General features: G+C 39.4%; 1 protein-coding gene across 1 annotated transcript in view; it reads left to right on the top strand.

Moving 5' to 3' along the window:
- eeig1b (estrogen-induced osteoclastogenesis regulator 1b) overlaps nt 1–12,217 on the top strand; it is a 115,523-nt gene extending 103,306 nt beyond the window's left edge. The window contains exons 8-13 of the mRNA XM_060912155.1: nt 2,337–2,503; nt 2,597–2,701; nt 2,833–3,034; nt 4,500–4,621; nt 6,646–6,715; nt 6,835–12,217. Of these exons, the coding sequence (XP_060768138.1) occupies nt 2,337–2,503; nt 2,597–2,701; nt 2,833–3,034; nt 4,500–4,621; nt 6,646–6,715; nt 6,835–6,880 (712 nt within the window). The 3' untranslated portion in view covers nt 6,881–12,217. The remainder of the gene's footprint in view (nt 1–2,336; nt 2,504–2,596; nt 2,702–2,832; nt 3,035–4,499; nt 4,622–6,645; nt 6,716–6,834) is intronic.
- Nucleotides 12,218–12,471: the final 254 nt, after the last annotated feature.

Raw genomic sequence — 12,471 nt, forward strand, 5'->3', positions numbered from 1 at the left:
CCCTTCTGGGGGTCCTTCATGATTAGGACTGTCCTGCCTTGGGTTAGCCATTCTGGGTGGGTTCCATCCCTCAGCAGCTGGTTCATCTGTGCTGCTAGGCGTTCATGGAGTGCAGTTAGCTTCTTCAGCCAGTACGTATGGATCATATCGGGGCCTGGTGCTGTCCAGCTCTTCATCTTTGACACTCTTTCTTGGACGTCTGCCATTGAGATGGTTACTGGTTCTTGTTCTGGGAGGTTGCTGTGGTCAGCTCTTAGGTCCACTAACCATTGGGCATCGGTGTTGTGTGATGCCTTTCTTTCCCATATGTCTTTCCAGTATTTTTCCACCTCAGCTCTTGGTGGGTCTGACCGGTTGTTGTTCCCCTGCCATTGAGAGTACACCTTGGCTGGTTCAGTGGAGAACAGCTTGTTTATTCTCCTGGCCTCTCCTTCCTTGGTGTATCTCCTCAACCGGGTGGCCAGAGCTGTTAGTCGCTGTTTGGCAGTTTCGAGTGCCTCTGGTATGGAGAGTGAGTTGTACTTCCTGGGCGCCCCTTTATTCACCATGTTCCCTTTGTGTAGTTCAGCTAGCTGGCTAACTTCCCTCCTTGCTGCCTTTATCTTGGCCTCTAATCGTCTCTTCCATGGTGGATACTGTTTGTTATGTCCCGAGCCCACCTTGTGTCCAAGCATCTCCATGATTACTGTTGCTGTACTGTGTATCAGCTTGTTGGTCTCAGTGATGGTTCTTGTGGAGATTGTCTTCAGAGCAGCATTCACATCTACTAGTAGATCTTCTGAAGGTACTTGGCAACTCAGCTTCGGTATTTGTCGGGGGCTCCAGGTTTCCAGTTGGGTCACGATCTTCCTTCTCAGGTCAGCAGCTCTTGTGTTGAGGCTGTTAGCTGTTGGGGCTTGGTACCCAATCTCTGGTTGTGGTATCTCCCCGCTGACCTGTCTTCCTGGCTCCCCCTTGCCGTAGCATTGTTGTTGTATTTCATTAATCTCTAGTTGTGATAGCAGATTTCGATTATGGATGTTGGAACACTGGGCTAATAGCTGTTTCTTTGTTAGCCTTGATTGTGGGTTTCGAAGTATCCAATGGTCCCACATTCTCTGCATGTATCCCCTCTCTCTGGGATTGCTTGTATAGTAGCATTCCAGCAAATCCGTATTTTCTGTCCTCGTCCATCGATGTCTTGTTCCAGTAGCCCATTTCTCATCAGTTTGCCCTGGTTCCCTAGCAACTGACGCAGACCTTGTTGACCCGGGCGACGTCTGAGCTGGTATGACTCTATCAGTTATGTTTTCACTCATTCCTGAGGTAGGCTGATATATCATGAGGGGTTTTGCCTAAGGACCCTTACTGGATGATGTTTTGCCCCGACCGGGATTCGAACCCCGATCTCCTGCGTCGTAGTCAGTGAGCATTACCACTGTACTATCCAGCTGATATAATATATATATATACACACACTATATATGTGTGTGTGTATGTATGTATATATATTGTGTATATATATTGTGTGTGTGTATATATACACGTGTGTGTATTTTTTATATATATATATATATATATATATATATATATATATATGTATATGTATGTGATTCCACGCTTATGGGTACTGAAATGGGGACATGAACTTATTTTTAAAAATTCACCTAAAACCATTTCTTTTTTTTACCATCAGGTCACAAAACATGTAATCTTTAATGAATGATATGTTAAAAGATAACTTTAATTTTCTGAGATGTAATAAAAACATATTTATATGCCAAAGTCAGAACGTAACAGAAGTGTTGTGGACATATATATTCTCAATTTTAACAATGTAGAATTACTTTTTGAAACATAGGAAGGTGATGTTTTAGCAAATATAATTAATAAACATGTGTAGTAGAATAAACATACACATTCTTTCAATAAGATTAACATGGTATATAGCTAGATTGTAATTAATTTGTAACAGACGCGAGATGGACAATCGTAACAGAAGTAATGGAACAGACATCATTTTGGAACTCATAGGCTTGACTTTGGCATATAAATATGTTTTTATTACATCTCAGAAAATTAAAGTTATCTTTTAACATATCATTCATTAAAGATTACATGTTTTGTGACCTGATGGTAAAAAAAAAAAGTGGTTTTAGGTGAATTTTTAAAAATAAGTTCATGTCCCCATTTCAGTACCCATAAGCGTGGAATCACTTTTTTATATATATATATATATATATATATATATATATATATATATATATATATATATATATATATATATATTACATGTATATATTACATGTATAATAATATGAAATGTATAAGTCCACAGCACACGTTTTTCTCTCCAGGCCCCCAAGCACAGCTAAAAACACAGGCCTTGCTGGTCAGGACCTGTCTCTTCAGCTGGATCGTAAGGGAGAGGGCACTGGCAACAACCCGACTCCTCCCACAGGCATTAGCCCGGGACTCAGCACCAGCCGTGCACACAAATCCAGAGCCTCTGTGCCGTGCTCAGGTGAGTCATGGCCTCCTCTTTTCTCTCACACACAAACACTTGTCTCGAGTTGTGAACAGTATCCACACACTCCCTGTATGTGTGCGTTTGTAGGTTTGCCAGAAGTGTTAGATGAGAACTTGTCCAACCCGGAAGATGTGTTTCACACCGGCCACTCGAGGAATTCCAGCTATGCCAGTCAACAGAGCAAAGTTTCAGGTGAGCCTCTCGCACAGCTCATGGGATTTTACGTACGTCTTTTACAAAGTTTGTACATATATAGTGTCTCTTGAATATGTAAATTTGTGAAGGTACTGAATCTAATGTAGTGATGTCTGTCCTTCCTGCAGGCTACAGCACGGAGCATTCGGGCTCGTCCAGCCTGACAGACCTGAGCCAGCACCGGAGGAACACCTCCACCAGCAGCAGCAATGCTTCAGCGGGGACCACCACGGCTACTGAAAGCCCAGCAGAACCGGACAAAGAGCTGGTGAAACCCGAGAGGCCTCCTCGCCCACCGAGGCCTGCCATCCTCTCTAACCGACCTTCTAGGTAATGAAGACCTGTGATCCTTGCAGGGTTAAAGGGTTCATGTTTAACTTTTGTAAAATGTTTACTTTTTTTTTCGGGGGTCTCTTATTTTTGCGAAGCCTTGAAAAGGTGCTTTCTTCTCATCCCCCACCACGAAGTGCACAGGGGGATATAGGAATGGAGTCTATCCGTCCGTCCATTTCCATCTGGACGAGTTTACTCAGAAACTACATAAGCTAAATCAATGAAACTTTGCGTGCTCTTATTACTATTCATGATCCAAGTTGAGTTTGTAAATCATGTACCGTATGAGAAATGTATTATTTTCAGAGTTCTGGTCCTTGATTTATATTACTGGACTTTGTACAAGTGGACTCAATCTGGACAAGTTTTCTCAAACTACATCAATTAAACTTTGCGTGTTCATACTACTGAAAAAAAGCTGGGTAGCATTTTATGAAGGTGTCCTAGCACTTACGACACAAGTCAATATTAAAGTAATGGGCTTATAAGGGTGTAAGTGTTAAAGTGCCATTCCACCATTGGATGTATTCTTTGGCGTAAAATACAATATATTTTATGACAACATGACTAGACAGAGAAATCTTTTAGCTTCAAAATGATATATCAAACATAATTTTTTGACAACGACAAGTATATTAATTTTGCGACCAAACTCACCTACCCTTTTAATTTCCGCGCGGTAGTGAAACGTGATGTCATCGGCAGGTTCCCTTTCTTGTGTATCATGTGTCTGTCTATTTTTAGACCAGGAAACCCCCAAAGTGAGAGTGTCATTTCTCCTCGGATATGGGGGCCAAAAAAATTGCGAAAAATTGAGTTAGTCTTTCAGTTAGCTAGATTTATTGGTATTAGCTAAATTTATTGGTATTATTTTTATCGCGTTCTATCCGCCATTGCTGATATGTGCCACGTCACACGTCACGTGGTACACAAGAAGGGGAACCTGCTGATGACATCACGCGCGGAAATTAAAAGGGTAGGTGACTTTGGTCGCAAAATTAATATACTTGTCGTTGTCAAAAAATTGTTTGATATATCATTTTGAAGCTAAAAGATTTCTCTATCTAGTGATACCATTTATATATGTTGTCAAAATATATTGTATTTTATGCCAAAGAATACATCCAATGGTGGAATGGCACTTTAAGAGGGCTTCATAAAATGGTCGTGGCGGGGGATAGTGATTATTTTATTTTATCAGGTTTTTTTTTCTTCATTCTTCGTATAAAGATAATATTGTCTGTAATTGGGAGGATACTACGGTGTCTCTTGGGTTATTTATTTTAAAAACTATTAAGAATTTGTTCAAGGATTTGTCTGTCTGTCTGTCTTTTGGTGTTCAATATTCCAACTTTTATAATATTCCTAGTTCTCCACTAACAGGATTGTTAAGTGTATTCATGAATTTTTTTTTTAAAAAAAGCGTTTCATTTACATAATGCAGTTTCTGCTCATGTTCTAGGAGAAAGAAGGACTCTGTGGAGAACCACCCCACCTGGGTGGATGACACGCGCATCGACGCTGATGACATTGTGGAGAAGATCGTCCAGAGTCAGGACTTTGCTGATGTCAGCAACAATGAGGGTGCGTATGAAAGCTCGCACATGTTTAAGTATCAGTTTTCCAAGGTAAATCCTTTGTGTCCTGTCTAATAATAGCACTGCCTTTTACGATTGGCTCATCTGGCCATAAAGCCAATGAACTATCGCCGTGGCGTGGTGTCCATCTGTCGTCCACAGTTCAGTTAAATTGTATCTCCTCCGTCAGTTCTCCACAGATTTCCATTCCGATTGTTTTGTTTCAAAGAACTCGTCACGCCACACAAAACTTGGTCTTTTTTTTGCTCACGAGTTGCTACTTGGGCCAAATGAACGGGTTGTCCAGGCCTCTCACAAGAATTGTATCTCCTCTCTCATTTCTCAGTGGATTTCAGTTCTGATTGATGTTTTGAGTAGATCTTCCCTCGGGGAACAAAACTTACTCATTTGTTTGTTGATTTTTCCTGTTGTAAGCAATTTGTTTACAACTTTATTTTCAGTTAAATCGTATCTCCTCCCTCAGTTCTCAATGGATTTCAGTTCTGATTGTTTCGGTTGAAAGAACTAGTGATTCTGCACAACACTTGGTCAACTTCACAAATTTTTGGACTTCTCATTAGAATTGTAGGGCGGCACGGTGGCGTAGTGGTTAGCGCTGTCGCCTCACAGCAAGAAGGTCCTGGGTTCGAGCCCCGTGGCCGGCGAGGGCCTTTCTGTGCGGAGTTTGCATGTTCTCCCCGTGTCCGCGTGGGTTTCCTCCGGGTGCTCCGGTTTCCCCCACAGTCCAAAGACATGCAGGTTAGGTTAACTGGTGACTCTAAATTGACCGTAGGTGTGAATGTGAGTGTGAATGGGTGTCTGTGTCTATGTGTCAGCCCTGTGATGACCTGGCGACTTGTCCAGGGTGTACCCCGCCTTTCGCCCGTAGTCAGCTGGGATAGGCTCCAGCTTGCCTGCGACCCTGTAGAACAGGATAAAGCGGCTACAGATAATGAGATGAGATTAGAATTGTATCTCCTCTCACAGTTCTCACCTAATTTCAGTTTAGAGTAGATCTTTCATCAGGGAACAAAACTTGTGGTTTTTTTTTTTTTTTTGAGTTTCCTGTTGTAAGCACTTTTTTTTTTTTTTTTTTTGTTTCTTTATTTTCAGTTAAATCGTATCTCCTCCCTCAGTTCTCAATGGATTTCAGTTCTTATTTGTTTTATTTGAAAGAGCTAGATCTTCTGCGCAAAACTTTGGTCATTGTATTGTCAGTTTTTTGCTAACAAATGAGTAATTAGGGCAACTTAACAAATTACCTTCTGACTTGAATTGTTTATCATGCGAATTCAGTTTTGGGTAGATCTTCCCTCAGGGAACAAATTTTAGTCCTTTTTGTTGATTTTCCTGTTTGTAAACAATTTGTCGTGGAGGTTGGTCCTCACTCGCATTTGTCACATTTCAGTTCTGTTTGCTGTTTTGGTAGTCAGGGTTGTTTTGATGGCAGGCCAGATGAGCTACTACGTCCTTGACATTCTGGTTTCTCAGTGGTCATAAGTGACAACTCCTTGCGCTCATAGCATTACTTGTTCTGGGTAATGATATCGCAAAACCATGGCATTAAGACACCTACTATTATTATTATTATTCATCTCATCTCATCTCATTATCTCTAGCCGCTTTATCCTGTTCTACAGGGTCGCAGGCAAGCTGGAGCCTATCCCAGCTGACTACGGGCGAAAGGCGGGGTACACCCTGGACAAGTCGCCAGGTCATCACAGGGCTGACACATAGACACAGACAACCATTCACACTCACATTCACACCTACGGTCAATTTAGAGTCACCAGTTAACCTAACCTGCATGTCTTTGGACTGTGGGGGAAACCGGAGCACCCGGAGGAAACCCACGCGGACACGGGGAGAACATGCAAACTCTGCACAGAAAGGCCCTCGTCGGCCACGGGGCTCGAACCCGGACCTTCTTGCTGTGAGGCGACAGTGCTAACTACTACACCACCGTGCCGCCCTATTATTATTATTATTATTATTTATTTATTTATTTTCTTCCCCCCTCCTCTCTTACAGACAGCAATTTGCAGCTGTTTGTCAGTCGGGATGGTACCACTGCTCTTAGCGGCATCCAGCTTGGCAACAGGTGAGTCAGTCCAGGAGCGGCCTCTTCTTCTATTTAAGACTTATTAACCTTTTAAACGATAATTATCCTGAGCGGCAAAGTTCACAAATAATTAACACGCCTATTTTATTCTCTGGCAGGGTGTCAGCAGGTGTGTTTGAGCCTGTCGTGATTGAGAGTCATTAGTGGAATCAGTCACACTCCTCCTGAAATGGAAAAGATGGCCAAAATTAGTGCGGGTGAACAACATGGAGGGGAAGTCCAGCATCGCACTAACAAGATGTTTTGCTACTTGCAATTTTTTTTTTTTTTTTTTTTATAAATTGTCTTCACTGATCAGTTTATTCACACGTGATGATAACACCGAAAATCCTGCATAGAATTTAATGCAAATGGTGGTGGGTGGATTATTATTATTATTATTATTAGCCACGTAATCCAAAATTTGTGTTACTGACACCCTATTTGCAAGTAAACAAGCTACTTGAAATACCCGAAGTAGTCGAACACTGTGAAAACTGTCTTTGGCCAAGGAAACATCGTGCGTATGGCCTGATTGGCAGCCGTTAGGATTTTTAAGAAGAAATGATTCATATATTGCTTTGCTTTTCAGATGTTATTTAATGGTTCCGATCTGTGGGGTTTTTTTTTTTGTTTGTTTGTTTTGTTTGTTTTTCTTCTTTTTTTTCCCCTTCTATCAGATGTTTTTCTGAACTTTGGTTTTGCCTGCGTTACAGACCACTAAAATATGTTCAGTCTTTATGTTAATGATCCGGCTTTATTTAACCACTATTCCCTGTATTGGGAATGAGCTTAGAGGGAAAATTCCAACTTTTTTTTTTTTTTAAAGAAAACTGCATGTTTTGCAGTGGTTTAAACAGGTTTTGTTGATTTCCATGCTTTTAAAGTAAGCTGGATTACACTAATTACCCACAGAAGGTTTCCACAGGGCATAAAAACCTTTTAGTTTCAGATCTTTGTACGTCTACAGGTGGAAAAGTTGTTCAACACTGTTGCATCACTGAATATTTTTACATGCTTGATTGAAGATTTAAACCTGAAATCATAATCTAGGAAATTAAAAACTTGTGTTTTTAGTGTACTGGCTTTTAAACAGTCGCCTGATTTGAGTCGCATCTGGATATCTGTCGATTATATTCGTAACCGATGTTTCTGGTGGAGTCAGTATTTTATACACCAGTTTCAGAGATGAATGTAATTTCAGTTTAAGTTTAACCGCAGTATATTCAGTTATTCCATGAAACCAAGTCGTACATGAGCTGATAGCTGAGGAGGTGCGTAGCGCCGAGTCGGCTATAATCCACGCATGACGAGATTGAGTGGAATATCTGTTTTATTCTATCCACGTTCACTGGATTTTGAGAAACGGAGCGGGTTTTTTTTTTTTTTGCAAATTCGATAAATAAAAACTTTATACACAACGTCCGACAATCATTTCTGCTTAGAATGTCAACAAACTGGTGAAATGACAGTAGCAGTTTATAATAATTCTTCGGGGGAAAAAAGATACCTTCTTGCTATCAAGTGATTTTTATTCAAAATTTTCTGGCTTTTTTTTGTTTGTTTTTGGTGGTTGGCAAACCAACTTAAAGGTGCATCACTGCAACCATCTGAGCTGGAGTGTAGAACAGGAAATACTGGGGAGGTGGAAAACGATATTCTTTTAAAGATTTCGGTTTCTTTTAAATACTTAAAACAGTGATGTATCTGACTTGATGCACTCCGCCATTTTGTTTTTCTCTACTCACAGTATATGAGCCGATATCCTAGTAGTAGAGTAGCCAATCCGAGCACACGATTGCTCATATCCAGTGAATGTGGATGGAATAAAAATTGTTGACTCATTACTAAGGCAATACTGGACACTGCACCTTTCTGCTTTTTCAGATAAAGCAGAAAAGTCATTTCAGTAAAGGGGAAAAGACGTGGAACATTTGTTGCTCGTAACAGTTACTTTTGCTTTGTCAATTTGACCTGTGTATTCAAGAGCCTCGGTCTTTTGAGTCAATAGAAAGTGAGTGGCCGGGGCTGTCATCTGTTTGGTTAAAATGATTAGTACCAGTCATGTTAGACTTTTACTATTGCAGTCTTCCATCAATTAGGTCTTTTTTTTTTTTTTTTTTTTTTTTTTAGGTAAAATTCAAATTTTTTCAGTTTCTTTAATTTGAAATAGGACCGCAGGTACACAGGGAATGTTTGGCCATGTTGGGTTTAACTCGATTCATTGTTCTCGCTAGATAGATTAGATTAGTTGTCCTGTCTTGCAAGTTGACACACTGCACATGTATAGAAAAGCGTCATAACCAACATAGAAATCCCTTCATCAGGTCTTCAATGAAGCATTACAAATAATAACTTTTGGAAAATTATTCTGTCGTTAAAACAGGTTTTGACTGATTATGCCCTTTGGAAGCCTTTATGGGTGATTTTTGTGCACTTGAAGAAAATTTATCCAAACTGTTTAAAAGCACTGCGGAGTATGCATCAAGTGCGGTTTTGTTATTGGTTGGAATTTTCGAACCGTATGACACGCAGATGAATAGACACAGAGCTGTATGGCTGGCCATACTGAAACCCGTCCTATTCAGGTTAACAAGCTTCTAGCCATTCCTCCATGGATTACGGCCTTCAGACATGTCTTTGTCATGTGTGTTTTGTGTTTGTTTTGGAGCTTTCGTACTTGTGACTCATATGTTCTCCAGCTGGCCTGGGGAATCCCACTACAAGTCAGATTTCGTCAAATCCATACTCCCCCCATCTGAGCATACACACTCCTCCTGCTCTTCACTTGTTTGTGCTGCAGGATTCAGCCGTTTCAGATGAGTGTTAATCAAGTGTTTATTGTACTGCAGTGCAGTGCACAGAATGTTCTAGTCCTCGTCTAGATTTTTTTTTTTTGCTCCATTTTTAACATAAAACGTGCCAGTTGTGCTGTAAGGAGAGATTTTTGTCGTCGTCGTTGTGGAGCTCAAACCCGTGAGCTTGCGTGCAGCATAATGGGATGCATGTGAGTGGAGGATGTGGCTTGAAAAACTGGCGTTGTTTTGCAGGCTTAGTTCAGAGCAAATGACTCACAATCACGCCACTAAACTTGGCAACAGCCTGCACGTCTCCCACCGCACCTGGTGTGCGTCCAGAGACTGAGGAGTTTTACCCGTGTGTGTGTGTGTGTGTGTGTGTGTGTGTTAGTTAAGTCTGTTTACTGTGTTGTTTTCAGTTTGAATGAGCTAACCATGATTGTTGGTCATGGATAAAATGGTCTCAGTTGATCTGAGATGGCATACAGAGTAGAAAACTTTGCACATTTTAGTTCCCATATCTTTACAAATAGAAGTGCAATGTGGGCTTGATTCAAGGAGAATTTCATGCTTGAAAAATTTTTTAACATGTGATTCCAAGCTGTCGTGAAACTTGTAATATAGAAAATGTTTCCTACATTTGTGTAAGGAAATATATTAAATTTTTTTTCTTTTTTTTTTTCTTCTCCCCCTGCATGGAATGCTCCTAAGAAATAACAGGCTCTTTTATTATAATATTTATCAGTTTACTTTAAGATCGAAGCCCCTCCATACAGGTGTGACATTTTCAGAATCGGTTGTTTTCTCGGGTTTTTCATTATACTTTACATTTTGAGAAATAAAAGTGCCAGAAATTGAGCCGTTTTTGGTTTCCTGGTAATCCTTTTCATGGATGAATGGATCGAAAGGCCCTGAATGATTATTCAGTCAATCATGGATTAAAAAAAAAACAACTAAATATCATGTGGTGCAATGTTGTAAAAGAAATGAAAAAATGGTTGTTCTTCTGGAACATTTTTGGTCACCCAGACAATTAAATTTTTTTCCCCCCATGTCATTCATTTCCTTTCAAATATTTATAAGATTAAAATTTCACCAGCGTATCAAACGTTCCTGTTCATTTTAGCACGCTTGTCACTGACTGGCTGAACTGTTTAGAGTTTAGGATGGATTTTTTTTTTTTTTAACGTAGGTGCTCCACTCTGTAGAGTACGCTAGTACGAGTTATGACTCAAAAACATGTCAAAAGAGCAGGCTTGGTTTTTTTTCTTTCCGATCAAAACTGCAGATGACCCAATTAGCACATGAATCTGGAATGATTGACAGTTGTATAAGTGTTTTAAACTCAATGGTGTCCATGTGTACAGTCTGACGTTGTACAGTAACGTGCTACTATGGGAGAGGAACTTATACAATCTATTCATATAAAACATTACAATTAGATAAGTTTTTCTCCAAGAGAACTTCTTTTCAAATTATCTTTAATCATGACTCTTGTCATGCCACACACTTCCTGTTTCCTTTATTTGCAACTCTTTCTGTTTTTTTTTCTTTTTGCACCAATCTTGTTTGCATCGGTTATCAGCCACATGCTAAAGCTAATACTATGCTGTCTTTTTTTTTTTTGAATTTCCAAACCAGCAGGCTGGTTTATTTCCAATGACCCTTTCCATCGCAACTCTCTCTCTCTCTCTCTCTCTCTCTCTCTCTCTCTCTCTCTCTCTCTCATTAGTAATTAATGAGTATTGTGCCAGCATGAGATGATTGATGTACACACTACTTAAGAGGCTATACCTGCTTGCTCTTTCTTTCTACTTTATAAAGAGCCTTGTGCCATGCTGTTGTTCAGTCGTAATAGACTGTAACCTGTGATTTATTATTTTTTTTAATCACAAACATAAATGTAAACATGATTCAATTTGCTGTATGAATATGTTATTTGGATGTATGAGTGGCAAAAAGATTTCATGCACCATAGTGTTTGTGTAATTTGCTGTTGTGTTATAAATACAAAGAATGCTTGAAGTGCAAAGTAATTCGCTCATCGTGATCAGAGTGTAGACACTTGCATTAATACGGTTTTTGAGACTAAAAATGATTTGTGGGGAAATTGTGGCGTGGCGCGTCAAGACCTTGTGTGAATCCTTATGAGTTTTGGGTATTAATTATAAATGAAACGATAAAGTACACTGTGATGATTTAGGAATGATACACACCACAACGGCACTTATACTAACTTTCACGTAACAAGATATACGACTTTGTCCACAGCTAATAACATTCGTGTCTCTCTCTCTATTTTGTAAATGGTTATAAAGCTATGCACTTGGCTCAGCCAGAAAGAAAGATTCCTTTAAAGTGGTTCATTTTCACCACTATATTCCATACAGTTATCAAATTTTCAATATATATTGGAAAACTTAAGATGTCTATAAGAAGTTGATACATATATTTAACTCTACCACAAATTACTTTATTTTTCTGATATAAAATCGAGAAATACGGATGAATACTTATTTTACGAACACAAATAATATTGTTTCCAAAGTTTTCTTGACCTCATATTGTATTATTTGATGTATTACTGTTTCATGATAGATCTAAACTGTTTCTACATTCGAGTATGGATGTTTCATATTCTGTAATGTAAATTTGTTTATAGATGCGTATTAATGGACTATTTGGGAGGAAATAAAGGAAATGTTGGGTGTCATATAGTAAATGGTGGACTTCTTTTATTATTATAGAGTGCAAGATTATTTCTGCAAAATGTTATGCTGCTATTCCAAACTGTACGGAGAAGAATGGTTCCCTATGAAACGTTTTCCTCAAGTCGAGGTCGTGCAGATATTCATCTAAATAAATAAATATGTATTCTGGTCAAAGATTAAGAACAGCTTCACGTTCCTTACACATGGTAAAGTAAAAGTACATGAAAGATTCATGTGTAGTTGCTTT

This window comes from Neoarius graeffei, chromosome 28 (assembly GCF_027579695.1).
Source record: "Neoarius graeffei isolate fNeoGra1 chromosome 28, fNeoGra1.pri, whole genome shotgun sequence".
Classification (NCBI taxonomy): Eukaryota; Metazoa; Chordata; class Actinopteri; order Siluriformes; family Ariidae; genus Neoarius; species Neoarius graeffei.